The sequence below is a fragment of the Ictalurus punctatus genome, chromosome 9 (genome assembly GCF_001660625.3).
Source record: "Ictalurus punctatus breed USDA103 chromosome 9, Coco_2.0, whole genome shotgun sequence".
Classification (NCBI taxonomy): Eukaryota; Metazoa; Chordata; class Actinopteri; order Siluriformes; family Ictaluridae; genus Ictalurus; species Ictalurus punctatus.
The window spans coordinates 17,423,311-17,450,698 of NC_030424.2; the positions used below are offsets into that span (position 1 = coordinate 17,423,311).

Sequence of the window (27,388 nt, forward strand, 5' to 3'; positions counted from 1 at the left end):
CCATCTCAGACAGCCTATATTTTATTTAAAATAAATTTCCATTTGTAGGGATAACACTAAACCAGTAGTGTCACTTTAAAGAACCAGTTGGGTGACAAAGTAGAACAACTTCGACTTATTAACTGGTCTTCTTAACCGTCTTCAAAATTGGTTTTAAAACATAAACTGAAAAATAAGACACGGATGCAGTCACTTGCCCTTACTAAAATGTCGTCTTTGGTTAGTCATGTTGGTGGAAGAGGGACTTTGTAGGACCTTTAGCCTGTGACGTATCCTGTCAACAGCCAATCAGCGTGCGGCAGAGTTCTTGGCGCGTTGTTGTGAACGGAGGCTGGATCAAACTCGGCTTCCTGAGATGTTTAATCACTGAGATAGGTTTTCATTTACCAACGCTGGATCGCGCTTCTAAATGAATCTTCTTATTGTTTAAAAACACGCGGGGGTTTTCAGAACATGCCAGTTGCTGTTTATGTTTTGTCTTTTGATTGATTTGTCACTGTTGTCTGTCCGGCTAGCAGACTAGCTAGCGGTTGCTGCATAACAGCACAATGAGTACTTCTAAAGAGATCAAGCGTAAGTTCTTCCTTTTAATGTAGCTTTTAACGATCAGAGGAGATTACACTTTAGCATTAAGTAAATTATGTTAGCGAGGTCGCACAAGTGTCCCTAATTTTAGGATTTATACACGGTCTCATAACTAACGTATTTATTTTTATTTATTTATTTATTTTTACACAGTTGGTTAATACCGTTGTCAGGATTAGACATCACATCAGTTACTGATTTTTGTTCAGCAGAGCTACACGTGTTTCACCTTCAAGTCACTTCATCCTTTTTATTTATTTATTTTTTATTTTTTTATGCAGAGCTACAGAAAGCCAAAAGCAAAGCCCAGATCACCAGTAATCTGAAGGAGGAGGCCAATCTGTGCAATCACCTCGGAGAACTTTTAGCCAAGAATGGTAAGAAACTTCAAATTCTTAATGGTTCTCAGATTTGCCTGTCCGATTTTACAGTTTATCTGTCTGTCTGTACTGGATTTGCCTGTTTTCTCCCTGACTCAGGTGATTACCAGGCGGCCATAGAGGAGCATCGGCAGGAACTCGCGCTGTGTGAGGTTCTGCATGACGTCATCGGCTGTGCTGTAGCCAATCGGAAGATAGGAGAATGCTATGCAGAACTTGGAAACATTGAAGCTGCTCTCAAGGTAAAGACAGTCAAAACAACCTGTATCCAGATTTAGCCTTTAGATTGACATTCCAGTGTCTATGAAATGATCAGTGGCTTCAACACAACGCTCATGGTCTTCCAGCATCAGAGACGGCATTTGGACCTTGCTCGCTCTGTAAATGATGCGGCTGAGGAGCAGAGAGCTTTGGCCACCATTGGTCGCACTTACCTCTTCCTTCATGACTCCGACCAGTCACGGGACAGCCTGAAGCAGGCAGAGGATGCTTTCAAGAAGAGCCTGGCTATACTGGATGGCCGTCTAGAAGGTTTGCGCGTTCTTCTTGACCTACTCGAAGTAAAGACTAGGAGGTTTTATCAGGTGACAGCAGTGGATAGTGTAGTCCCTTTTGCTTACTAGCATGTATTAATTCATTCTTTCTTTTTTTTTTCATTCCTTCTCTGCTTCAACAATAATAAATTGTATGAAATAAACTCCGGTATAAATAGAAGATCCTCTCCTATGTCTAAGCATGACTAGGCAAGTTGTGTTCACTAGGTGCCGGGCTGGGTCATTCGAGACACACACCGTTTTCTACTGACAGTGGAAGCTCCCCCATTATGTCCTCCTCATCTGATGTCTTTGACTATCAAGCATATCCTACTGATCTACAAAGCCTTTGATACTATCAGATGATAGTTTAATTCAGAGACATGTTTTTATTAGAAACTTTTAGAAAGGTACCAGCTGAACCTATTCTAGAATTTCTGTCTTGTACTAAGCTTAAATGTCTTATCTCTTAGTTTTGTAAATTGTATATCTTGTATTGTTTGCCCTCACCATGAAATAGCCTTGTTGTTGACATGGTGTTAAAAAGCAATATACAAACATACAATCGGTAACCGCTTCATCATGGTTAGGTTTGTGTTGAATCTGCAGCCTGTTCTAGGAACACTGTGCGCGAGGTGGGAATACACACCTGATGGGATGCCTGTCCATTACAAGAACCATGCACACATAGACACAATTGTGTTCACACCTACGGCAATCCACCTGGCATCAGAGAAACCATAAGAAAGCCATGCACAGGGGATCCTGGAGCTGTGAGAAAATAATGCGACTGGTTGCACCACCATGCCACCTAGCTTACTACCAAGAATGCTATGCTTGACCTAGGGTGGCCGAGGCAGAATTTCCTTATTTCATATGAAAATGGCGATGCGGTTAGCTTTTGCTCTATTTAATATGCATGAAGTCATAAGATAAGTTACAAACGCTAACCTTGCCCTTGAGCCCTAACATTAGTTGTAGTCTTTGAAACTGTTTATACAAATCTAATTGTGCAAATGATCTGTTTGCAAGTTGTAATTCTGCAGTCCAGTGTATTTGGACAATTCGGTCAGTGAAGTCTATTTACTGTTGCCTGAGTTCCCTACTTGGAATTCAGAGTTGAATGACTGTTTCGTTGCATTTTTTATCCTGACCTCTTCCTTACTAAACAAGATAACCTCCAGTGATTCCTCTGTTTTGGTTAAGTGACAGAATGTTAATGATATAGTGAATAATATAGCTGTGTATGCATTGCAGGGACCGTGTCTGCACGGGAGCTGAGTGAAATGAGAGCACGCCTGCTGTTGAACCTGGGCTTTGTGTTTGACGGCCTGAAAGAACCACAACGCTGCAGCGATTTCATCCGCCAGAGCATCTACATCTCAGAGTGAGACACTCGCAATTATAACCTGTGTCACTCTGCATTGAGTACTTGTTGCTGTACATGGACACTGCTGATGCTGCAATTAAATCAGTTTTTTTTTTCTCCCTCTCTCAGGAAGAACAATCTGCTGGAGGATCTCTACCGTGCCAACTTCAATCTGGGCAGCATTCATTTCAGAAATGGACAGCACTCTCTTGCAATGCGCTGCTTTGAGAAGAGCAAGGAGTGTGCACGCAAGATGAGTGACAAGTTTAGCGAGAGTGAGTGCTTCTACACCGTTGGCAAGGTGAGCAGTAGGTGAACAGTAAATTAACCGGCTGACGTGGCTGGCAGGGGCTGCGCAAGTTTGGGATGGGACTGTCATTTTAAAATATAACCAAAAAAATGAAAGCATAAAACTTTACAGTGACTTTAAAGTGCCAAATGCATTGATGTTGCATAATATAGGCTGCTGTTCAGTGAATACCTAAACCATGCATTGTGCTGAAATTTCACTAGAATATTGTAAAATCATTCGAAATGAACAGATATTTTCAGCTATGTTCAGAACAGATACTAGAAAAAAGAACTTTGGGAAATAAAATACTTGCAACAGGCTTCAAGGAGGAAAAAAACCCAGTAAAATTGGACTGATTAAAATAATGTAACACTTATGAACAAGCAAATAACATATCCGTAAAGACAGTAATACTTTGCAGAGTGTAGTGTTCTAACATCCCAAGTCTGTATAACTATTCAAGGGTTATAAAGATGTTATGTGGACTGCTCTGGTTTTATTTCTAAGTGTTATGTATTTTATATCTGCGTAGGTTCTTCTGAATCTGGGAGACCTGCTGGCAGCCCGGTGCTCTCTGAAGAAGGCCTTCCTCCTCGGTTCCCAGCAACCTACAGAACGAGAGGCAGTCAAGAGAGACCTGAGATATGGTAAGAGGGAAGAGATATGGTCTGGAAAATGTGTGTGTGTGTGTGTGTGTGTGGGGTGGGGTGGGGGGGGGTTCTGTGTTAGCATATTCTTTATCAGTTCATTCTCAGTGCTGTTGTATGTTTCCACAGCAATCCGTGGCTGTCAGCTGGAGGAAGCTATGGCAGCTGTCAATAACCCCATCTCTCAGGAGGCTTTGGGACTTGCAGAGGAACTGGGAGATCTCTACTGCAAAGTGGGCTGCTATTCCAAAGCTCTGGAAGCTTATCGCACACAGGCAAGAAGCTGTTGTATTTAAATCTAATTCTTAAATAAACAAAGGAAGATTATAGTGGCCAGGTAAACACACTGTACAAAATCTTGCCTATAAAAGGTGTTTCTAAATCACACATTTGCCAAAAACTACAGAGTGTCCCAAAAGTCTCCATACATAAGGAACTATGTACATCAGCACCATGCTGGTTGTACCTTCGTCTGTGGATGTTTGTGGACGTCCACTTCTCAGTTGGTCTGCAACACTTCCAGTTTTTTTTTTCTCCAATTTGTTAGTAAGTTTGGCCACAGTCTTGTGTGCGATGATGCTTGTCATGTTTCCTGTTAAAGTCCATGACAGCTGCCCGATCCTGACATGAGAATGATGTCAGTACATTCTTCTTTTGTCAAAGGCATTCTTAAAGGCTATCTGGGGAAAAAAGTAGAATATAAACTAAGTATGAAAATTTTTGGAAGACATTTTGCTAAAAAAGTTTTAATTTCCCCTATGTATGGAGACTTTTGGGACCCCTTGTATATCAAGTGTTAAATAATCGTATATAGACTTTTTTTGTGTGGTTTCTCAATCTCTGATACACTGCTTATTTAAAAACATGGACACACATACATTGCATAGATGGCGATGGCCATCTTGAAGCCAGAATTAAATCATCAGCAAATAGTTGGGTGTCATTCTATGAAACAATGAGACCAGGTAGAAGGTCCCCAAATCTTGAAGGTGTACCTTACAAGTGATTCAAATGACTGATTTGTATATTTAATTGTATATTCATTTTAAATATAAGTGTTAAAACCTTAAGAAGCAGAGTCTGTATGTATAAAGCTGCTCAGAGTAATAAAAATGGTTTTAAATGGCAAGTAATTATTAGAAATCAGAAAATTTACTCCTATGTTTTATTTAGAAGTGCTGCAGAGGTGTCAAACTGTTTTGAGTAGTGAAAGGTAACATTACTGAGACAGAAACATCCACACATCTTCCATGCTTGAAAAGATGTTCTGCAATTCTGCAACAGATAATGTAGTACCAATAAGTAAGCACTGTGTCAGCTGGAAGGTTCCCATTTTTTTCAGTCACAGCTTTAATTAGTAGTCACATACAATGCCATTCCAGCTGTTTGAGCTGCAGCCATTTGGCACGTGAATCTCCTTTATCATCTTTTCTCCGGTGTGCAAAATTGCCATCTCCTGGTGAACCATTTTCTGTGGCTGAACTATTTGTTTAATACAGTGATCTTGCTGTTTATTTGTACATTATTTAAATGGTTTTGGTGTATTGAGTAGATACTTTAGTATTTCTATTTCACATCTATGTTTCCAGCTGTCATGTGCTGAAGAGTTGGGGAAGCCTGCTCGAGAGCTGGCTGTTATCCATGTCTCTCTGGCGGCCACTTATTCTGACCTGCGTCAGCACAACAAAGCTTTAGAGCACTACAGACACGAGCTGAAGCTGAGGGAAGGCAATCCCAAAGAGGTACCACAAAACACATACACTGGTCTTTTATCTTGTTTACAGATAAAAGACTACAAGGTTTCATCAGATTTGTTCTCATTGTATGTTTCATGCGTGTGTGGCAGGAGTGTGAAACGTGGCTGAACGTAGCGAGCTCTCAGGAGGAGTATGGCATGAGCATGGAGGAGGTGGACCAAAGTTACACTGCTGCTCTGAATTGTGCTGAGAGAGCAGCTCAAAGCAAACTCCAGGTTCCTCACTCTCCTTCATGTTCCACTTTCATACATCGCACGTGTGTACAGAACGCCAAGAACTCCATTCAAACTGATTGTTAGCATTTTAGTGCAGGAATAATCTCTGTGTTTTCTTTGGTTGTGTGTTTCATGTTCTTTGCTGCAGAGACGTGTTCTGAGGGTGTGGTTGCAGGCGCAAAAGCGTGCTAGCTCAGCAGGCGCTGATGCCACAGAAGCCCGTCTCCAGGAGCTGTGTGAGGCAGAGGGCTGCCGGTTGGAGGACAGTGATGATGAAGAGGAGGAAGAGGAGCTGCAGAATAGTGAACCTCTGGACAGTGACATCCAGCTCTCAGATTCTGGTACAGAGTGCAAAAAAGATAATTTATAAAAGCCATGAATGTGTAGCTGATATGTAATATGCTTTGTTGTTTTCTGTGCAGATGATGATCTGGAGGGTTACAATAAGCTTGTGACTGGCAGGAGGAAAACTGGCAGGGTAAGTGCGGATTATCCAAACCTGCTTTACATATTATTTGCATATTCTTATGTCTGTGTCTCATCATTCTTTTATGTCTTTCTCAATATTTCTTTATAACTGCCTCTTCTGGCTCTTACTTTTTCTCGTGTGTCTGTCTGTAAACACACACAGTGGAACCGCCGGAATGAGAAGGGTGAAACGGCACTGCATCGAGCCTGCATTGAGGGCAACATGAAGCAGGTCCAGTACCTAGTGGAGCAGGTGAGTTGAACTCATCACCGAAACCCAACAGTTCAACTCTGATGATGTGATTATGTATGAAATTCCTGTTTTTTTCCGCAACAGGGCCATCCACTAAATCCTCGAGATCACTGTGGCTGGACTCCACTGCATGAAGCTTGCAACCATGGCCATCTAGGTACTGAGATGCTTGTGTCTTTTTCTCTCACTGTAACGTCCTCTGTATAAACTGGTAGATACATTCCTGTTAGCCTCACCTGTAGCTAACCTTTTTTAAAAAAATATATTATTAAATTTTTACAAGTTTAGAAATTTCTTGTTTTGACAACTGATCTCCTTTGTACCTTTTAGGGATTGTGTCCTTGCTGGTGGACAAAGGGGCGAATGTAAATGATCCTGGTGGTGCTTACTGTGAAGGGGTAACGCCCCTGCATGATGCCCTGAGTTGTGGGCACTTTGAGGTAGCACGGCTGCTGGTGCAGAGTGGGGCTTCAGTAAATGTCCGCAATAACAAGGTCAGATATAAATACAAATACACAGTGACATCTGTATATGGCATTCTTCAATTAAGGGTCATGACTGAATTTGTTACCAAAGCTGTTTTATGTCATATATAATCACATATTCTTACCTCTAAAAAAATTGTCTTGTTTCTGAGCTGGTGGAAGTACAGAGATTTCCAAAAACATATGGCTGAAGAATTCGTTTAAAAAATAATAATATTAAAAATAAAAGTCACGCAAATCTTGAGTGGCATTCACCTTATTGTCAGGAGATTGCTATTTCAAATCCCGACAATGCTACAGCTAAATCTGGCCAGGAGCCCCTGGATAAAATTGTTTGGGTTGGGAGAAATGGTATACTGTCTTTCCCATGTCACACTGCCCTCTGCTGCAGCAGGTACAACAGTTGAAGAAAGATGCAGTTGGTTGGCTGCATGTCTCACATTAGCCTTCACCCTCCCCAGTTGGTAGCTGTCATATGATGGGGAGAGCTAACTAACTAGTGGGTGGGAATTAGCAGATGACCATATTGCATAGTGACTGCACCTACGTTATAGATTAGGTCTGCTTAATGTATTACTTATTTAAATAGTGTGTGGGTATATGTGTATGTGTATAATCAATACACATTTTTGTATAAACAAAATCAAAGTCCAAAAGCTCTAAACATCAGATTGATCACACACAGTGTGTGTGTGTGTGTGTGTGTGTGTGTGTGTGTGTGTGTGTGTGTGTGTGTGTGTGTGTACACACACACACACACACACACACACACACATTATATATGATTATTTTTATATATATATATATATATATATATATATATATATATATATAATATATGTATATATATATAATATATGTATAATGTGTGTGTGTGTGTGTATGTATATGTATATATATGTGTGTGTGTATATATATATATATATATATATATATATACAGACACACTATGTGTGATCAATCTGATGTTTAGAGCTTTTGGACTTTGATTTTGTTTCAGTGTTAATGGATATATTAATGTGTGTATTCTGTGTGTCTGTCAGGGTGACAAACCTATGGACACCTTGCGACATTGGCTAAAGACGTATGGTCGTGAACTGGACCAGGAAACACTGCGGGATTGTTCAGAAACCGAGAAACTCCTGAAGAGGGCGCTGGCTGGAGCAGGTGAGGAGTTGTTCAGTAATTTCAGAGAATTTGGCTTTATGTATTGGGATTTGATTAATTTATGTCTCAGGAAACACATTTACAGTGTTACGGACTTATAAAAATGCAAGAGAGAAATTTTCTGAAAATTTATCCTTACGATACTGAATTAAAACAGCCAGTTGCAATTGTAAGCATTAACTTCTTTCAGTAATTTTGGCATGAGCGTCACTGTGCTGGCAAACTTGTTTTTACCTTCTTCAGTGGAATGTGCTAAATTTCTTTCACAGATCTTACACATGTCACTATTATATTAATAATATAATTAATGTAATAATTGTACTAATCATTTCAGTAGGCATGGTGTTAAAAATGTAAACACCATGAATTGTTTTATATGGCACTGGCCTTCTGTTTGTACATGTCAGATTAGACATTAGGCTTTTTATCAATCAGTAATGACATTTTCTGTCTCTGTGTTGTATCAGCATCTGCACCTGTGACTCCACAGCCTCTGCAGGACAGTCAGCTGTTTGACGCTGAGTGCTCAGAAACACTGTTACAGCAGAGTGACCCCCTCCCCATATCCCAGCATGCCTTGCTCAATGCACATACTCCTCCAGAGGCCAGTACTCCTCCCAGAGCAAGGCGATCCACTGGCCCCCGCCACCGACCCAGGGGGACTGAGGAGAATGTTCTGTTTGGGGTGAGATTTCACTGATATTAATGTCTTTGATTGTTTCAATAGGCAACTATTGCTCCTGTTTGCACTTATTGTATGTGCCCAAGCTATTAAATTTAACTGGCACTCAAGTTATATAGGTTTATGTAAACAGATGTTGGGAACTTGGGTCTCCTAGTGGACTGAAGGGGGCAGCAACATCATAAATTATACAGTGTTATACCACAGCTGGTCTATTCTCAATTCTGATTGGTCAAAATCTGTTAATTTCCTGTAACAGCACAGCTCTGATGGTAGTTCCAGCTGCAAATACTAGTTTTATATTAATGTGCTTATAATATTTTATCGTTTCTGTAGTTACAACTTGCACAGTTCTTCTGTCAAGGAGATGTTTATTAACATTTATGGAAGCAGTGCATTGAAACAATCAGAGGTGAAGCTGTCCCTTTATGATTTCAGCATGGGAGAGTCTAACTTGTTTCGCCAACATTGCACAATATTAAATGTAACTTGAAAAATTGTGCTTGTTAGTAAATAGCTGTGCTATAAGATGAATAAAAAAGAAAACTCTAGGATGTGCTGTTATAGGAAAATGCTGGAGTGGTAACAGCCCTCTGCTTTGTATCGAGCTTGTCCAGCATAGGTTTTGTTTTGTCATTAACTAATAGGCAGCTACTTCTATATTTAATATGGGCTCTTTCTGAAGCCTCATTGTAGCTTCTGCATTGCTGGTTTCTTTCATTTTTAATGTTTATTATTGATTCAGTTGGAATTTTAATGGTTGAGAGAGTTTTGTACTGTTGTGGGTGGTGGGAGTTTCTGGGGTCAGCAGTCTGTGCCACACATTAGAGAAGGTCAGGAAACTTACTGTTTGTACATTTTTCTTCCTTTTTCTCCACTTACTCTCACAGAATGAGAGCAGCTCCTCTGAGCACTCGGACTCTGACATCAGCCCACTGCGCCCCGTGCGGCCAAGACTTCGCTTTCCAGACGTCTCTCGATCCCCACAAGAAGTATGTGACACTCAGGATATCCCTGCTCCACCTGGAGGTAGAGAGACAGAGTTGTCCTCACAGCCTCGCTCTGGCAGAGAGGAATACCATAGGGCCATTCAAAACCTGGGCAGTGCAAAGTCCCGTCTTCTCTCTCAGAGCCTGTCAGAACCAGCCTTCAGCAGCACACCAGCAGTGTCAACCAATCATGTGTCAGCTTTAGTCCCCGAGGAGCATTACATGCAAGACGACTGGCTGGAAGATGACTTGGGGTGCGCTCAGCCAAAAAAGAAACGGAGGGTTGTCTCAGAATGGGACAGTGTGGCATCTAGAAATCAGAATCGTGCATCTGGATCATTTGAGTCGTCTCCTAGAGGTGTGGAACAAATGTGATGATATTATTAATGAAAATTACTTATCACTAAGTGCATCTGGTCTTTTTGAAATAATGAAACTTTAGTTTTTCAGATTTATTCTGCACGTATCTGCTCAAAACATGTGAAACTGTGGTGTGACCGTAAAGGAACGGAGATATATTTTCAGGCTTGTTGTTGTGTCTCTAAGCGCTTTGTAATTATATTTCTTATGCAGGTCAGTCATCCTCCGGCAGGAGTCTGTCTCTGAAAAAGAATAACAAGGCTCGACAAGTGAAGATGAGCCAACTGCCTGGTATGGTGATGCTGGGCAGAAGAGAGGTCACCAGGTCACCCAGTCCCATCATTACCCCTGTTGATGACCCCCCTCAGCAGTACAGCACACAGGCAATGGTGAGAGAGTCCCTTGTTGTCTCATTCTCTGACGTTAAACACTGTTTTGTAAATTGCTATGGTAAAAAGTACAGATTTTAAAAACTAACTAGTAGCTGTGGCCAACTAATCAGTGACTAGTCAGCTAATCTCTCTAGTGGAAGCTCTGTGAAACCTTATATAATTAAGACCATATCCACACAATAGTCGTTTTTTCGCACCAATAATTTTGTCCTGAATGTACTGTATGTAGAAAGTTTACTGTAGGCTATTCAATTAGATTATGAGCCATTGTTCTTTAAAAGTAATGGCTGCTTTTTATGTCTCTGCCACTAGGAGGTGGTGGCATTATTTTATTCAGGTTGTGTGTACATCCATCCAAGATTCTCTTTGGCGCTGTATCTCAAAAACTAGTGGTTAAATGTTTGTAGAATTTATATGGAATTATCGTTGTAAACAGCAGATTTTAGTTCACAGATTAAGGTACAATAAAGTCAACATCTGAAACAGTTATACTTCAGTATTTTCCTTCCTGTTTAAAGTATATTTTAAGGGTATTTCATGCATACAAATCAGTAAGAAGAAGAATTAGACTATTGTTAAGGTATTATTATTATTATTATTATTATTATTATTATTATTATTATTATGGGGTCATCTGTGCCCAAGCCTCATTGATGCACGTGGAGCAAATGCTAGCCTGTCTGGTCAGATCCCACAGAAGACCTACTGTAGCACAAATTGCTGAAAAAGTTAATGCTGTCTATGATAGAAAGGTGTCGGAACACAGTGCATCGCAGCTTGGTGTGTATGGGGCTGCGTAGACGCAGATCGGTCAGAGTGCCTTTGCTGACCCCTGTCTACCGCCGAAAGCGCCTTCAATGGGCATGTGAGCATCAGAACTGGACCATGGAGCAATGGAAGAAGGTGGCCTGGTCTGATGAATCACGTTTTCTTTTACATCATGTGGACAGCTGGGTGCATGTGTGTCGTTTCCTTGGGGAAGAGATGGCACCAGGATGCACTATGGGAAGAAGGCAAGGCGGCGGAGGTTCTCTGGGCAATGTTCTGCTGGGAAACCTTGGGTCCTGGCATTCATGAGGATGTTGCAACGGTATTCCCTAATGGTAGTGACCTCTTTCAGCAGGATAATGCATCCTGGCACATTGCAAAAATTGTTGAGGAATGGTTTGAGGAACATGACAAAGTGTTCAAGGTGTTGACTTTGCCTCCAGATTCCCCAGATCTCGATCCAATCGAGCATCTGTGGGATGTGCTGGACAAACAAGTCCGATCCATGGAGGCCCCACCTCACAACTTACAGGATTTACAAGATCTGCTGCTAATAGCTTGGTGCCAGATCCCACAGCACACCTTCAGAGGTCTTGTGGGGTCCATGCCTCGAAGGCTCAGAGCTGTTTTGGTGGCACAAGGGGGAGCTACACAATATTAGGCAGGTGGTTTTATGGCTGATCAGTGTATACATTTAGGATATAAATTTTATATTGATAAATTTATCTGTAATAAGCAAGCCAGAGCTGATGGTGGAAAGGAAAAACTTCCTGAGACAATATGAAGAAGAAACCAGACTCAAGGGAACCCATCCTCTTCTGGATGACAGCGATTAGTGCAATTATAAATAAATCCCTTCTGTAACTGTGTACTACATAGTTTTCACATCAAGTCTGTTTTGTTGAAGTTACCCACTGTTCCCTAATGGAGACTTGACTGCAACTGTTCATCGCAAATGTAGTGTTAAAGCTATCGTACTAGTCCCCTATATATATATATATATATATATATATATATATATATATATATATATATATATATATTTATATATTTATTTATTTATTTATTTATTTATTTTAGAGCTACTGTAATCAGAGTATCGTATGACTGAACTATTAGAAAAATAAACACATTTTAAAAACCTCACTAAATGACTCCTTGACTAACGGTCCCACAGACTACTACTGCTACATCATTCTGACCAATCCCTAGTAATTCACTCATTGATGTGTTTGTGTTCGTTGTATGTTGTAGCCACAGGCTGTTCCTCACAGCTCAGCAGCTCCTATGCCTACACCAATCAGGATGAGGGTCAGAGTTCAGAACAACGTCTTCCTGATTCCTGTTCCACACAGGTTTGATCTGCTTGTCTGTTATTTTTCTTTTTTTAACTTTACACTTTGTGTCTAACTTTTATTTTGTGTTCTTACTGACACCTCTGTGCTGTATGTGTGAATAGCAGTTGTGTTGCAAGCTGTCAAATTTGACACTGCACATGGGTCAGGCCGTCAAGTTTCTTAAAAAAAAAAACACATTAGAATTTTAATCACATTAAAGATGTAGTATGAAATATCTGAATAATACTAAGCTTCTGTTTCACCTTTTTGTTTTTATTTATTGTTATTCATTTAGCTTTTCCTTAAGCTACCTGAGATGCTTGTTTGAAAATCTGCCATCTTCGACTAAAGGAATTATTTTTTATCTAATCTCAATTTTCATTTAGGCTAAATTCCAGTGGTTTGCTATTTTGCTATGTATACTCACTACAGAGGGTATGGGATTGTGCACTTTATTCCTTATTTATTATTCTTATTATTTTTATTATATTTAGTTTTGACAGCTTTAATGACCCCCTCCTGTGCATAGTGTGTTTGTAGAACCTTATGCTGTGTTAGAACCTAATGCTGTAGAACCTAATGCTAATGTTCACCCTTGTTTATGTGTGTATTGTGTGGGGGTTTATGCATTAATCAGTCTTCATTAGTGTGTTCATGATGAGGCTGACTCTTGTGCTATGTGTTTGTAGACCTGTTAGATCGTTTAGAAACTGAAGCGCTCCTATGTTGAGTGTGTGTATTAATCTTAATTCTGTGTGTTTTCAGTGAGGCTGACTCCTGCACCGTGTCATGGCTGTGTGAGCAGGCCGCGCAACGTTACTATCAGACCTGTGGGCTTCTGCCACGTCTCTCTCTGCAGAAAGAGGGTGCTCTGCTCTCACCCACTGACCTGCTGCTGGCTGTTCTGCACACCAATGAAGAGGTGACAACATATACAAATATATTTCTTGCTGTGGCCATATTAGCATTAGAAATATGAATAAAGTGAAATGCACTATCTTGCCAAAAATATGTGGACATCCGACCATCACACCCATTTGTGGGTCTTCTCCAAACTGTTGCTACAAATTTGGAAGCATATAATTGTATAGAATGTCTTTTATTCTGTAGCATTAGGTTTCCAATTTACTGGAATTAAAGGGTTGAGCCCAAGCATGTGCACTTGGCACAAAAGCGAGGTCCATGAAGACATGGTTTAATGAGGATGATGTGGAAGAACTCGATTGGCCTGCACAGAGCCCTGATCTCAACCCCACTGGGATGAACTGTGACAGACTGCGCCCCAGGCCTTCTCACCCAGCATCAGTGCCTTATCTCACTAATGCTCTTGTGGCTGAATGGGTAAAGCCCCACAACCACACTCCAAATCTCCAAATTCTAGTGAAAAGCCTTCCCAGAAGAGTGGAGCAAAGAGAGACTAAATCTGGAATGGGATTTACTGAAAGCATATACGAATTTTATGGTCAGGTGTCCACAAACACAAAAGTTATGACACAAAAAAATGAGACACAAATGTGTCATATTCTTGATGGAAAGTCTAGTATGTTTTGGAGAGTTGATGCACTGAATTGTAATTTTTTTGTGTGACCTGTGTGTTTGCAGGTTCTGGCAGAGGTCTGTTCCTGGGATCTCCCTCCTCTTCCTGAGCGATATAAGAAAGCTTGTAAGAGCTTAGACGTGGGTGAGTGCCTTTCTTGCTAGTTCAGTATTATCTTCCCTACACAATTGGTCTAAATTGGAGGTTTTGCAGGGTTGCATTTTGTGCTTGTTTGTTTATTCCCTTCCCTTTGTTTGTGTGTACTTGTTGTAGAAGAGAATAGGAGAGTGTTGCGTCTATGTGAGGTGCAGGACGGCTCTCCTTACGTGTGTGTTTGTGGTCTTAGTCTGGCTCCTGCAAGTCTGTCTCCCCTCCTGCGTGCCCTCAAACTCCAGAGCAGCCTCACAGAGCTCAGCCTTTCCGGCAACCGTCTTAATGATGACCTCCTCCCTGAGCTCATCTCTGCAGCAACCACCATGCCCCACCTTCGTCTTCTTGATATCTCAGCCAATCAGATCACAGGAGAAGGCATAAAGAAGGCAGCTAGTGCACTGGAGGGAAGGACTCAACATGCCTTTCCGGTACTTTTTACTCTTTGAGTGCTGCTAGTTTTTTCCCCTCCCAGTCTTGTATGTTATTAGGAAGGTTATGTGATTTTATATAGATTTCTACAATTACAAATTACAGGGGTTACTAGCTTTATTATTCAAAATTATCAGTCCTAATGACCTAGAAAAATTATTTGTAGCATTTTAGTATCATCAGATTAGGCTTGGGCTACGATGATGATGATGATGATGATGATGATTCAGTCTTCACGATTTACCATTTTTAAAGATTAGCAATTGAATCGTACAGAACGCTAAAAAGACAGGAACATTTCTACTGGTCCAGGTGGAAGTATGGGACACCATAATAATATTACCAGCTGTGCAGTCGGAAACTGTTGGCTGGCAGAGGCAACCAAGCTGGCTTTATGATTGACATACAATAGCTTATGCTTGTCAGTGAGGTCTAAAATGTTACTAGATTTGATGTTAGCAACAGCGAAGCATGATCTATCACAGGGTTCTTCAAATCTGCAGAGTTAAGCTCCAACCTCCAAGCTCACCTGCCTGTAATTTTCTAGTAATCCTGAAGACCTTGGTTAGCTTGTTCAGCAGTGTTTGATTAGGGTTGGAGGAAACTCTGCAGGACAGTGGACCTCAAGGGCCAGATTTGACGTACCAGCCTGATCTATCATGTTGGTACTGGTGTATAGTTGGTATGCATGAATAGATTTTATCTAAATATGGACTGACAGTGTTCAGTCGGGTGTTTTACATATGTGTCATAAACAGAGCTCTGGTGTTGTTTCTCTTGTGATAAAAGCAGTATGTGACTTCTGGGCTGTAGTTACATTGAGAAACAAGACCACAGATCTTTATGATACTGTTCATTTGTAAAATACCCAAACAAAGAGATTACATATTTGAGCTGAAATTTTGAGGTTTCCCATAAACAGCTGACACTTTGTCACTTAGCGTCAAGCCAGTTATTAGAATTTATAAGATTTAAACTTATTAATGATGATAAATTCTTTGTCACAACAAATTTTGGTCAGGAACTGATCAACACTGTCCTCAAAACACACTTTGTTTTATATCGCAATTCATAGAATTTTTTCCCCCACAATTATTCATGCTTTACTACCATCTTTTAAAATCTATTTATTGCAGTGTATATTCAATAAGAAGTCATCTGGGTTTTAGCTGATGTAATTATTTTGACAAAACCTTGGTGACATCATTGGTCAAATTAGAATTTTCAGTTTTCTCTATGACAGCTTTAAATACAGAAAGTGCAAGATCACAGCTTACAAATAAAAATCTGTACGTCATTAAGAATATGACATTTGTTTTTATATTAGTAATTGTAGTAGCCTTGAGAAAAAATCTTCAAGGTGCTTCTTGTTAACCACAACTTTTATCAAAATGAAACCACTGAGAGAATGAATCAGCATTTTCCATCATACACTAACCACATTTCATCAGTACTCACCCACAAAATGGTTTATCAAAAAGTATCTTGTCTTCCCCGAAAGACATGCTTCATACATGTCGTCCTTTTTTAAAAAAAAAAAAAAAGTGTGTTATCTATATTGTTTTTTTGACATGCATGCAAAAATGTACAAAGTAGTGTAGAGTGTAATAATGGGTGAAAGAATTCAACAGGCTCATGAAGTATAGGCAGAAACGAAGATGATGCATGTTAAGGACAGTACTGATCTTATCAGATCAGATCAGGTCAGTTTGCTCAGAATATGCATAGTTAATAATTCTACACTTTTAAGGAATTCCAGTCAGGTAGTTATGAGAACATGCTCAGACTAAGTCTCTGACTAAGCTACACCAGTTTTGAATGTTGAAATAATTGAATAAAATTTAGAATAGTTTGGATGTAATATAAAATTACTTTAGAAGGTAAATGTCTTTTCAGTTGCTGTCGCCTTTCTGTGTTTTTAAAATACAGTGGTCTTTATTAGAATGAGAGAGCTGCTTGGATGTGCATTCGGGCAGGATGATCCAGTGCAGTAATGTTACAATCAGTGATATTCTAGTTCTCCAAAAAATACTTACAGAAGAACAATAGAGTTTAAATTTAAGGGCATGTTTTATTAAAGCACAAATGATGGCTATCATGACATGCACATTCTTGTGGTTTATCAGCCCCAAAGGTCTTCCACCGACATACTATAAATTTTGGCCACACAGCATGTAGAAAAGAAAGTGCAAAAATAATAGTGTTTGTGGTCCCCAGCAGTAAGAAGGGTGTGTGATGTGCATGTTTGTGGGTGAGAGTACGTGGAAGAGACTATGCATGATGAAAAACTTTTGCAAGCTGACTTCTCTGTTCTATATATTTTTTTATTTGGCTTTTTAAATCGATTGGTGATTGTTTGCTCTGTTGTCACTAGATTGGCACCAGCAAATAGTAACGCGATAGTGGCACATTTAAAAGTCTATGAACACAATGGTGTTTTAATTTCAATGTTTTCACAAATAAACAAGAGGGGGTCAAGTCATTTCATTAAATACAGTCCCCTCTGAAAGTATTGAAACAGCAAGGCCAGTTAGATTGTTTGTTCTTTACACTGAAGGCATTTGAGTTTGAGATCAAAAGATGAATATCAGATGATGGATTAGAAGTTCAGCTTTCGTTTCCTGATATTTACACCTAGATGTGTTAATTTAGAGCATGGCACTTTTGGTGGGAGTCCACCCAATTTTTAGGTGAGCAAAAGTATTTAAATTAATTGTTTGACAGTAAATCACACTTAATATTTGGTTGCATATCCCTTGCTTGCAATAACTGCATCAAGCAAGAGACCCACTGACATCACCAAAATGTTGCGTTCTTCTTTTGTGATGTGATTATTTTCCAGGCTTATACTGCAGCTTCTTTCACTTGTTGTTTGTTTCTCCTTTCAGTCTACTCTCCAGAAGGTGAAATGCATGCTCAATTGTGTTTTTGAGTTTAGGATAGAGATTTTGAAGCTTCATGTGGTGACGTTCTTTTGCTTTGCCCTAAAATGATTAAATGTGTGCAAATTAGATTTTTCTCCAAATCTTTCATCTCCCTGCATCTTGTTGGCCATCATCCTGCAGTAATGCAAGAGAGCAGAATAGCTGCATGTAGTGGTAGCTGATACTACTAACTACTGCTGGTGTATGTTTAAAAACCCCAGGTTGCCCTTAATGAACCATACAGCATATGCATTTCTAGTATATGAAGAGTATATGTTACTCCTGTTTAAGAAGGTCTTTTCCTTCCACTCAGTGTCTGGAGGAGCTGAATGTGAGTATGAATCCTCTTGGAGATGGCTGGTCTCAGGCTCTGGCCTGTTTATTGTCCGCCTGTCCCCTCCTGGCTACTCTGTCTCTGCAGGCCTGTGGCCTAACTGCCCGCTTCCTTCAGCAACACCGGCTCCTGCTGGCCAGTGCCCTCACAGGTACTGATTCTCTTCTAATTCTTCTAAACTTTAGTTATAGCAAGCTTCACAGTACTACACATTATCACAGTATTTAGTAAAAACATGAAGCACAGAGCTATAAAAAAAACAAAATACATGCAATATCATAGCAAGATGGCTTAATTTAAAAAATAGTAGAAACTAGGCATCAGTGTTGGGGAAGCTACTTTGAAACTGTAGCTTTTCAAGCTACTCATAGTTTGAAGTATTTAAGCTACAGTCAAGCTATACTTAAAAATAAAAGTAGTTAGTTACACTACAAGTTGCTCCAAAAAGTAGCTAATGTCATTGAAGCTACTTAAATGAGCAACATTTTGAGTATGTCATGATTGTGAACCAGCTTATGAATAACTATAATTTAGCATGAAGGAATTCAACAATTTAAAAATAATTCAGAACAATTATTACAAAAATGTAATATCTATATTACATATAAATAATAATTTCTATATGTGTCCTTCAATTTGTGCTTGAACTCTTGAACAGCGTATTATTATCGAAGTATTGGACCAAATATTTTAATCTTTGGTTTGCTAAGATAACATATAAAGATGTATTATTTGATTCCTTAAAGCACATGAACTTCAACAAATAAGGCCATGGGAATTGACTTTCTCATTATCGTAATCAGTCACCATCTCCCACTCCTTCATGGATAATAAGGATGAGTGTGTCAAACTTTAATAATCTATACTTCCGATAGGCCAATAATATACAATGTAATCGTTGCAATAATACATGCAAGTATAAATTATGTTGTTTTTACCACTGACTCATTAATTAACCATGGAGATGATGATGATGATGATAATAATAATAATAATAATAATAATAATAATAATAATAATAATATAATAAAGTTAAGATAGGAACTTTTTTCTCTTGCTCCTTTAAACAAGATGTTGAAATACAATTTCATGAAATAAATCCCTCGGCATGCACTGATAACTTTTTGAATTATTTTATTTTATTTGTCAGTAAATGTAAACATTGTATTGTGCTGCTGATTACCTGTAATATTCAGAGGTTTAATCTAATTAATATTCAGAGAATATACTCCAGTATTATTAGCATTATGGTATCCTTTACCCGCCCCATACATCACGTCCAGACTGTGATTGGTCGCTTTACTTGTCCATCAGACGGTCCCTTCCTGTTCATGTGAGCTACATGAGGCTCTTAATTCCTGGGAAGGAAGCGGGCAAGGAAGAGGAGTTATAATTAGACAAACAAACAAAAAACCGCAACGCTTTGTCTCACTACATTGTTATTCGTTTGAAACAGTAACTCGTTACTGGGAAAGCTACTATTTTTAAAGTAGAGGATTTCCTGTCATACCCCTGAATGTAGTGAAGTTAGTAGCGTCGCTACTTTTAGTTAGCTTCTCCCCCATATGTTGTCATACAATATACTGGTGAGACATATTTAGCTTCATTGTAGGCTAATATTTCCAAGCTCTACCTCTTCTTACATACAGAGAGAGCATGAATTTTTAGAGTGGGAATCTAACTGAATCATGTTTACCTAATAGTTTAAAAAAAACCCTCAGCTAATCAAAAGTAAGCGTTACAACCCACAGCCTCGTTTTATATGATCTGCATGAACTTGGGAAAACGGCCTGTAGACCTGGTACCCTACTGCTCAACATTTTCCCGCTATCCAGAATTCATAGTAGATCGCCATGCGAAGGTAGTTTTCGTAAACCGCTGTATATTACTGATGGGAAGTTCGGATCATTTTACTGACTCGGATCTTTGAATCTCGTTCAGCAAAATGAACGAATCTTTTTTCGAGTCATTTCGTTCGTTTCAGCAGAATATAATTAAAATATTACATGTTAAATTCCCCCAACACATCTAATACTTAATAAACTATAGGCTAATGCAATCAAGACGAAATTATGAGAAACAGAAATGATTAATAGTTTATAATTAGGTCTTCAGGGTATGAGTCGGTTAGTTCAAATGGTGAAATAAATGGCGCACTTATATAGCGCTTTTATCTAAAGCGCTTTACACTGTGTCTCATTCACCCATTCACACTCACACCAGTGGTAGCAGAGCTGCCATGCAAGGTGCTAACTTGCTATCGGGGTTTAGTGTCTTACCCAAGGACACTTCGGCATGCGGGAATCGAACCGCAACCCCTACGATTAGTGAACAACCCGCTCAACCACCTGAGCCACAGCAGCCCCAACGCACAGTCCGATCCGAGCCGAGCCGAGTCCTTCTTTCTTTTGTCACATTTGTCACGTCTGTTCCCCGGAAACAGAAATGATTAGTTCACGTCTCGAGTCTTCGGGTTCGAGTCGTTCGTTCATCCCATTTCCAGTACTGCATGGTACATTGTCTATGCAGCGGTTACCGGAAGAACGAATGACTCGAGACGTGAACTAATAATTTCTGTTTCTGTTACAGAACCTATGGGGATGTTACAGCGCCTGCGCGGACAAAAATGAAAGAATCACTCTCTGAGACAACTCGTTGTTCCCGAGTCATATTAAAGATTCGTTCAAACTCATTCATGGACGACACACCATTACCGTATATAAGTGCACTCCGGTTTCTCCCATGGTTTGAAGTGCAGGTTAATATCAGTGCCTTTTTGCTGCGCTTGATGTAATCACACTCGCCTCTAAAATGGTTCAGATTAAGGGTTTTTGTGCTCGCAGTGGCTATTCAGAAATTAATTTCGGAAGGAAGAAGAAAAATACAAAATCACAACTGTTTTTCTTAGCTGTACAAGTGAATTATGTGCCCCACATTCCAGGTGGATGTCAGACAGCAGTAGCAGCGGTGATGACATGAATATTTTATTTAGCCTAATCATTTAAGGCACAATCTTTAAATTTTAATAATGTTGCCTTGAAATACAAGTATGATTATGGAACAAGTTCAAAATAACAATAATAGGGGGAAATTACACTTTATATTATATATTATTTAAAAAATTATTATAGAATTGTATACGAGGAAGACTGTTCCAAGTTTAAGAGCTTAGACAGCAAATGCAAATTTACCTACCGGCCTTGTTTTTCCTCATGTCCATGTGGGTTTCCTCTGTTTTGGCCAGTCTAATTCACCCCCAGTGAGGCAAGGTGTGAATGGGTGTGTGTACTAGCATGCTGTCCTGTGTGTATTCCTGCCTCATGCCTAGTGTTCCTGGGATAGGCTCAGGATGCACTGTGACCCTACCCAAAATAAAGTGGTTACTGATGATGATTGATGAATCTTCTGTAAAACTACAAGCACACAACAAAACAGTACATTGTCTTACCTTCCCTTATGTACCACTTCTGTGACATTGTTTGCTTTATAGGTACGGGTCACTTACGGTCAGTGTGTCTGTCCCAGAATGCATTGGGATCCACAGGATTTGAGTTGGTTTTAAAGACGTTGCCACTACACCACCTCACACACTTGGAGCTTAATGCTGTATGTAAAGGTCCCTCAGATCAGCCTGCTCTGGACCTCCTAACCAAACTTCTAACACAGGTACATCTACTCCCATAGTACACACACTCGCGCACACACACACACACACACACACACACACACACACACACACACACGTGTGTGTATATAGAGCGCTGTGAAGAAGTATTTGCTGGTCCTGATTTCTTCTGTTTTGTGTATATCTTAAACAATTTATTATGCTTAATTGTTTCAGAAATTAAAACAAAATCTAAGATAAAATAAAAGCATCCTGAGTAAACACAAAATACAGTTTTTAAATGATAATGTTATTTATTGAAGCAAGAAAGTTATCAAATACCAACGGGTCCTGTGTGAAAATGTGATTGAAATACATCAGTCGGAAGAGTTACAAAGCTATTTAAAAAGAACCACAGTGAGAGCCATTATCTCCAAATGGAAAAACTCAGCACAGTAGTGAACCTTCCCAGAAGTGGCCAACCTTCCAAAACTCCTCCAAGAGCACAACAGTGACTCATTCAGGAAGTCACAAACGAGCCAGTGACCTCAACCTCAACATAATAAGTAGTAACTTTTTCCTTATGAATCTGTACAATGCTAAGGATTCAGAGAGCTGACTTAAATATTTGTATAATTTAAATGATAGTATGTTGCTATGTATCGGGGCTCAACAACTGGCCAGATGTGAACCCAACAACCACTTCAAATTGTTTTATTTATAATCATACATGAATTATAAATGTTTAAGCATTAAATCAAAACTGTTGTCACGATTCAGTCATGTTAGTTGCTTATCTGGGCCATTGCAAGCAATATTATGTAGTCTGACCTCTACAAAAAAAAAGTGTCATTTGAGGCCAAGGTCACATTTCTATGATAATGTGTTATTGAAAAAGTCTTGTACATTGACTATCTTATAAAGTAATTGTTCAGCTTTATAAAGAGACAATACTGACCATAAGGAAGTAATTTCCTTAGAAGTCATATTTTCCTTAGGCTTTAGATATATAGGTAGGTGACACTCACTGATAGAACAGAAATGTGAGCAGTGTATGACGTTTACATGAGCTGTTCTTGAGAACTTTGCACACTAAGTGTTATGTAGTGGTTAAAGCAGGCTTTACACATTTAGATCTGCATCTTGCTTCTTTCCGGCCCAGTGAGTGTGACCGGTTGTGGGAGACTGAATAATATGTCTTCATCAGTCTGTGTCATGCAGCACTGCATTTCATTCTATTCATGTATTTAGTTGTCAGTTTGTCAAATTTAGTTTTATCTTATTGGTTTAATTATTCTCAATACATTTAAGTAAATGTTTCTGAAATGTTTAAAATTGTACTTTGCTGTGTACAAACCAATGTAACATTGCATATGTATGTGCACGTGTGTGTGCGTGCGTGTGTGTTCGTGTTTCAGGGTGACTGCTCACTTGCACATCTGGGCCTAGCTGCAAATGGCCTGACTGATCAAAGTGTCAGATCTTTCACAAGGTGAAGTCTTATGTATTCTACCCAAAGCCTACCTCTTATATTCATTCTTATTTGTGCTGAGGTGTTTTTTGTTACCCTGAAATGCAATGAACTCTGTGAACTAGGCTGGAATTTTCATATATCGTCTCATATTCATCTTTTGATTTGAAGGCCAGGTGACAGTGTACAGCAAAAACAAAAGAATTATAGGGCAAATTCTATTTATATTTTAAACAACTTAAAATGTGGCACCTTTGGTGACAGGCCACCCAATTTTTAGGTGAGCAAAAGTATAGGAGCAAATAGTCTTAAATTAAATAACACTTAGTATTTGGTTGCATATCTCTTGCTTGTAATAAGTGCATCTGGCCGGTGACCCACTAATATCACCAAACTCTTTGAGTTATGGTTTGTTTTGGGGCTTTCTCCCTTCAGTCTTTTCTCCAGAAGGTGAACAGCATGCTCAACTGGGTTAAGGTCTGGTGATTGACTTCTCTTTTTCCCCCCTGATGAAGTCCTTTGTTGTGTTGGCAGTGCTTTTTTAGGTCATTGTCTGCATTGGCTGCATGATGTAAATTTCTGTAAACTGGAAGACAGATTGTTTCTGTAAACTTCTGAATTCATTCTGCGGTTGTGAGTTACATCATCAATAAAGATTAGTGAGCTCATTCCAGAAGCAGTCATGCAAGCCTGAGCCATGACACTACCTCCACCATGCCTGACTGATGAGCTTCTATGTTTTGGATCATGAACAGATACATTCTTTCTCCATACTTTGGCCTTTTCACCAGACATTTTGTGACTCACCTCTGTATTTCTTTGCAAATTCTAAACTGAACTTCTGATGCTTACTGCTCATGAGTGGTTTGTATTTTGTGGTATGGCCTCTATAGTTCTTCACGTGAAGTCTTCTTCGAACGGTAGATTGTGGTACCTTTACCCCTGCATTGTGAAGACTGTTGGGGATGTCACTAACTGTGGTTTTGGGGTTTTTCTTCATAAATCTCAGAATATTTCTGTCATCAGCTGCTGTTGTTTTCCTTGGACGACCTGTTCCATGTCTGGTTGTTAGTACACCAGTTGTTTCTTAATTTTTCAGGCCATTCCAAATTGTTGTATTGGCTATACCCAATGCTTCTGCAATGCCTCTGATAGAGTTTCTCAACTTTTCACAGCTTCAAAATGACTTGTTTTCTCCCATAGACAGCTCTCTGGTCTTCATTTTGTTTTATCCTTTTTAACAAAAAATGCATTATTCACAGCCAAAACCTAGGGCTCAGACCAAGAGAAGACATTCAGCTATTAATTCTTTAAATAATCAGTTTAACAGGGCACACCTGGGCAGCAAGAAACATCAGTCACGTGTTCAAATATTTTTGATTCAAACAATGCATGAGTTAAAACAAAAGGTGCCATGTTCTAAGTTGTTTAATACATCTGGATGTAAATATGAGGAAACGAAAGCTGAAACTCTGGTCTGTTGTCTCATATTCATTCTTATACATGCATTCATATACAACCCCAATTCCAACAAAAGTTGGGACACTGTAACATGTAAATAAAAACAGAATGCAATGATTTGCAAATCTCATAAACCCATATGTTATTCACAATAGAAAATAGAAAACATATCAAATGTTTAAACTTAGTAAATGTACCATTTGAAGAAAAAAAATAAGGTCAGTTTGAATTTGATGGGTGCAACACGTCTCAAAAAAATTGGGATGGAGTCAAAAAAAGGCTGGAAAAGTAAATGTTGGTAGTGTCCCACAGTATCCCAGTTGGGGTTGTACAACGTTTGAGCTCAAACCCAAATGTCTTCAGTGTACAGCAAAAAAAAAACCCATAGAATTGGCATTGCTGTTCCAATACTTTCGGAGGAGACTGTATCTCTCATGACTTTTTCCTAGTTCGATTCAAAGTGATTCTGGTTTTTCCCTCTGGGGACTGGTTCAGTGTGTAAAATCAGGTAGCTAGTGTGAGTAAGTGCAGATTGTCAGTGACTGTAAGATTCTCTGTGTATAGGAATATACTGCAATTAATCAGAAATTGTCTGTTGACATTGTAGGTGTCTTGCTCTTTGTCCATCCCTTGTGTCTCTGGACCTGTCAGCTAATCCCTCTGTGACTTCAGCTGGACTTCAGAGCCTCCTCAGTGCTCTTGGCGAAGCACGACAACCGTTGACTTATCTTAACCTTCAAGGTTAGTCAACTGAGATTTTTTATGTCTTTGTGATAGCATTATATTGTCTGGTACATTGTTATATATGGACTATTTTTTTTACATTTGATTTGTTGTTTACTTAACAGAAACATGTTCAAGTGTGGGTGGCATGGTGACATAGCAAAAAGTGTTGGTGCCTCACGGTACCAGGGTCACCAGTTCAATTTTGAGCCCAGGTTACTGTCTGTGTGGAGGTTTACTTGTTCGCCTTGTGTCTGCTTGGGTATTTTGCTCAGTGGCCTCCAGGTTCTCTGGTTCCCATTGTCCAGAAACATTCCAGTAGTTGGCCTGGCTGTGGTAAAGTGTAAATGAGTATGTGAATGTGCATGGTGCCCCTGTAGTGGGCTGGTGTCTCATCTGGGAGGAATTCTCTCACCTTGTGAACAGTGTTCTAGATAAGCTCCTTATCCGTCACAAACCTAACCATAAAGTAATTACTGAAAATGAACAAATAAATGTCAGTTTAATAAGGGCACATTTTGGCTCATGAAGATTAATGTAATATATCTTAGGAAAGCGAGCATTCTTGTGATTCAATTGATTATAAACCGTTTCAAGATACAGTCACAACAGCAGTTACAATCACCGTCTCTGTCAGACCACCGACATGCAAACATACACTTTAAAAAAAAAAAAAAAAAAAAAAAAAAGAGGCAACTTAGCGAACTTTAGCTAGCATGTTAGCAGAGGTCTACACCTGAGCCACAACACAAAACTCCGCATTTGGACAGTCAGTAGCAGATACTTCATAAAATAATCAAACAGACTTCCAGGGTCTGATTCAGAAGTGCAAGATTGTCCGTTTGTGTTGGAGGAGTAGCCTTCGTGTATAGCCTGCCTTGTTCAGGTTCAGGAAGCTGTCCTCCATAAAATGTGCTGTGCACAAGCAAACATTTGGGTGGTACAGTAACAGCATTATAAATAAACAGTAAACACTGATTTCATCCATTTTCGGAAGGCTAAACGAAGAGGTTTTGCTTTCGTACCGAAACACACAGAAATTACGGAAGTAAATCATGACTTGGAGTGCTGCGTTTCAGGCAGGTCTGGAGCAGTGTTCTGTTAGATAGAATAAATACCTTTGGGGGAAAATATGAGCTTTTGGACTTTGCAGCGCTCATACATGCACAAATGGATACATTACACACCCAAACAGAAGGAAACATTAAAAATCATCTTATGACCCCTTGAATTTTTTGAAAACAGGAATTTGGTGCTTGAAAAGTCCTTGTTTTGAAGCATCTGCATGAACTTGAATACAGAGAATTTGCACAGTTACCATGCCTCTTTGTGTTTTAGCTATCCTTGAATAATTTAATAAAAAAATAATCATTAGTTGCTGCCCTATTTGTGAGTGTCTGTCTGATGAAACATCTCAGTGCATGGATCTCTGTCAGGTTGCCAGGTGTGTGGGCCATGGGACGCGGTGGGTTTGGACAGCCTGGCCGAGCGCATTCAGGATCTGCGGCTGTGCTCTCAAAGGCTTAACAAGCTGGATCAGGAGATACTGCGGCGGAGCTGGCCAGGCCGTATCCTGTCCCGTAACTCAAAGTGCCTGCTTAGTGTTGCTCCTGTTCCACACTAACTAGCACTGCAGCATTGGTACAGTCATGCTGTGCTGGAGAACTGAACTGAGCCAACACCAATGCTGGTGTTTTCCTGTGTCTGATGCACTCTTTTTTTTTTTTTTTTCCCCCCCTCACTTCATGTTTGATCACTTATTTTACTCCACAAATATATTTGTGTAAGATGTATTTAAATCTGGTGATTTGGTGTTCAGTGTCAGTCAGAATGTACATGTGTGTTGCAGAAGCAGTAACGGTGTTTGTGCCCATCCACTGTTTATGAGAAGCAGCCTCTGTTCCTAAAGCAGCCCTGTCTATAAGCAATATTTCAGCATGAAAAAATAGACAGTGAGTTGACAGAAGAGCTCAGCAGAGCTGCACATGATGCAGAGTGATATTCATTTTTGCATTTATATTAATAATGATGAGGATCCTGTATAGGAAATGTACTAATAAATATGAAACTATA

The 27,388-nt window shown here is 39.5% G+C and overlaps 1 protein-coding gene across 2 annotated transcripts; it reads left to right on the plus strand.

Annotated features, from left to right (window-relative positions):
* Positions 1 to 287: 287 nt before the first annotated feature.
* Positions 288 to 27,388, plus strand: tonsl (tonsoku-like, DNA repair protein). Of its 2 annotated transcripts, none has more exons than XM_017476113.3 (28): positions 288 to 573; positions 867 to 962; positions 1,065 to 1,207; positions 1,313 to 1,496; positions 2,756 to 2,885; positions 2,997 to 3,168; positions 3,692 to 3,806; positions 3,936 to 4,081; positions 5,396 to 5,548; positions 5,653 to 5,778; positions 5,927 to 6,119; positions 6,201 to 6,256; positions 6,410 to 6,499; positions 6,584 to 6,656; positions 6,830 to 6,993; positions 8,028 to 8,151; positions 8,619 to 8,836; positions 9,724 to 10,180; positions 10,396 to 10,571; positions 12,597 to 12,697; positions 13,445 to 13,601; positions 14,282 to 14,360; positions 14,490 to 14,797; positions 18,036 to 18,207; positions 21,547 to 21,722; positions 23,079 to 23,152; positions 25,200 to 25,333; positions 26,734 to 27,388. In XM_017476113.3, exons 1-28 carry the CDS (start codon positions 549 to 551, stop codon positions 26,937 to 26,939), a joined length of 4,248 nt encoding a protein of 1,415 aa, XP_017331602.1. In that variant the 5' UTR covers positions 288 to 548; the 3' UTR covers positions 26,940 to 27,388. The 2 variants fall into 2 exon arrangements, with proteins under 2 accessions (XP_017331602.1, XP_017331603.1); XM_017476114.3 differs by having other exon boundaries at positions 26,752 to 27,388.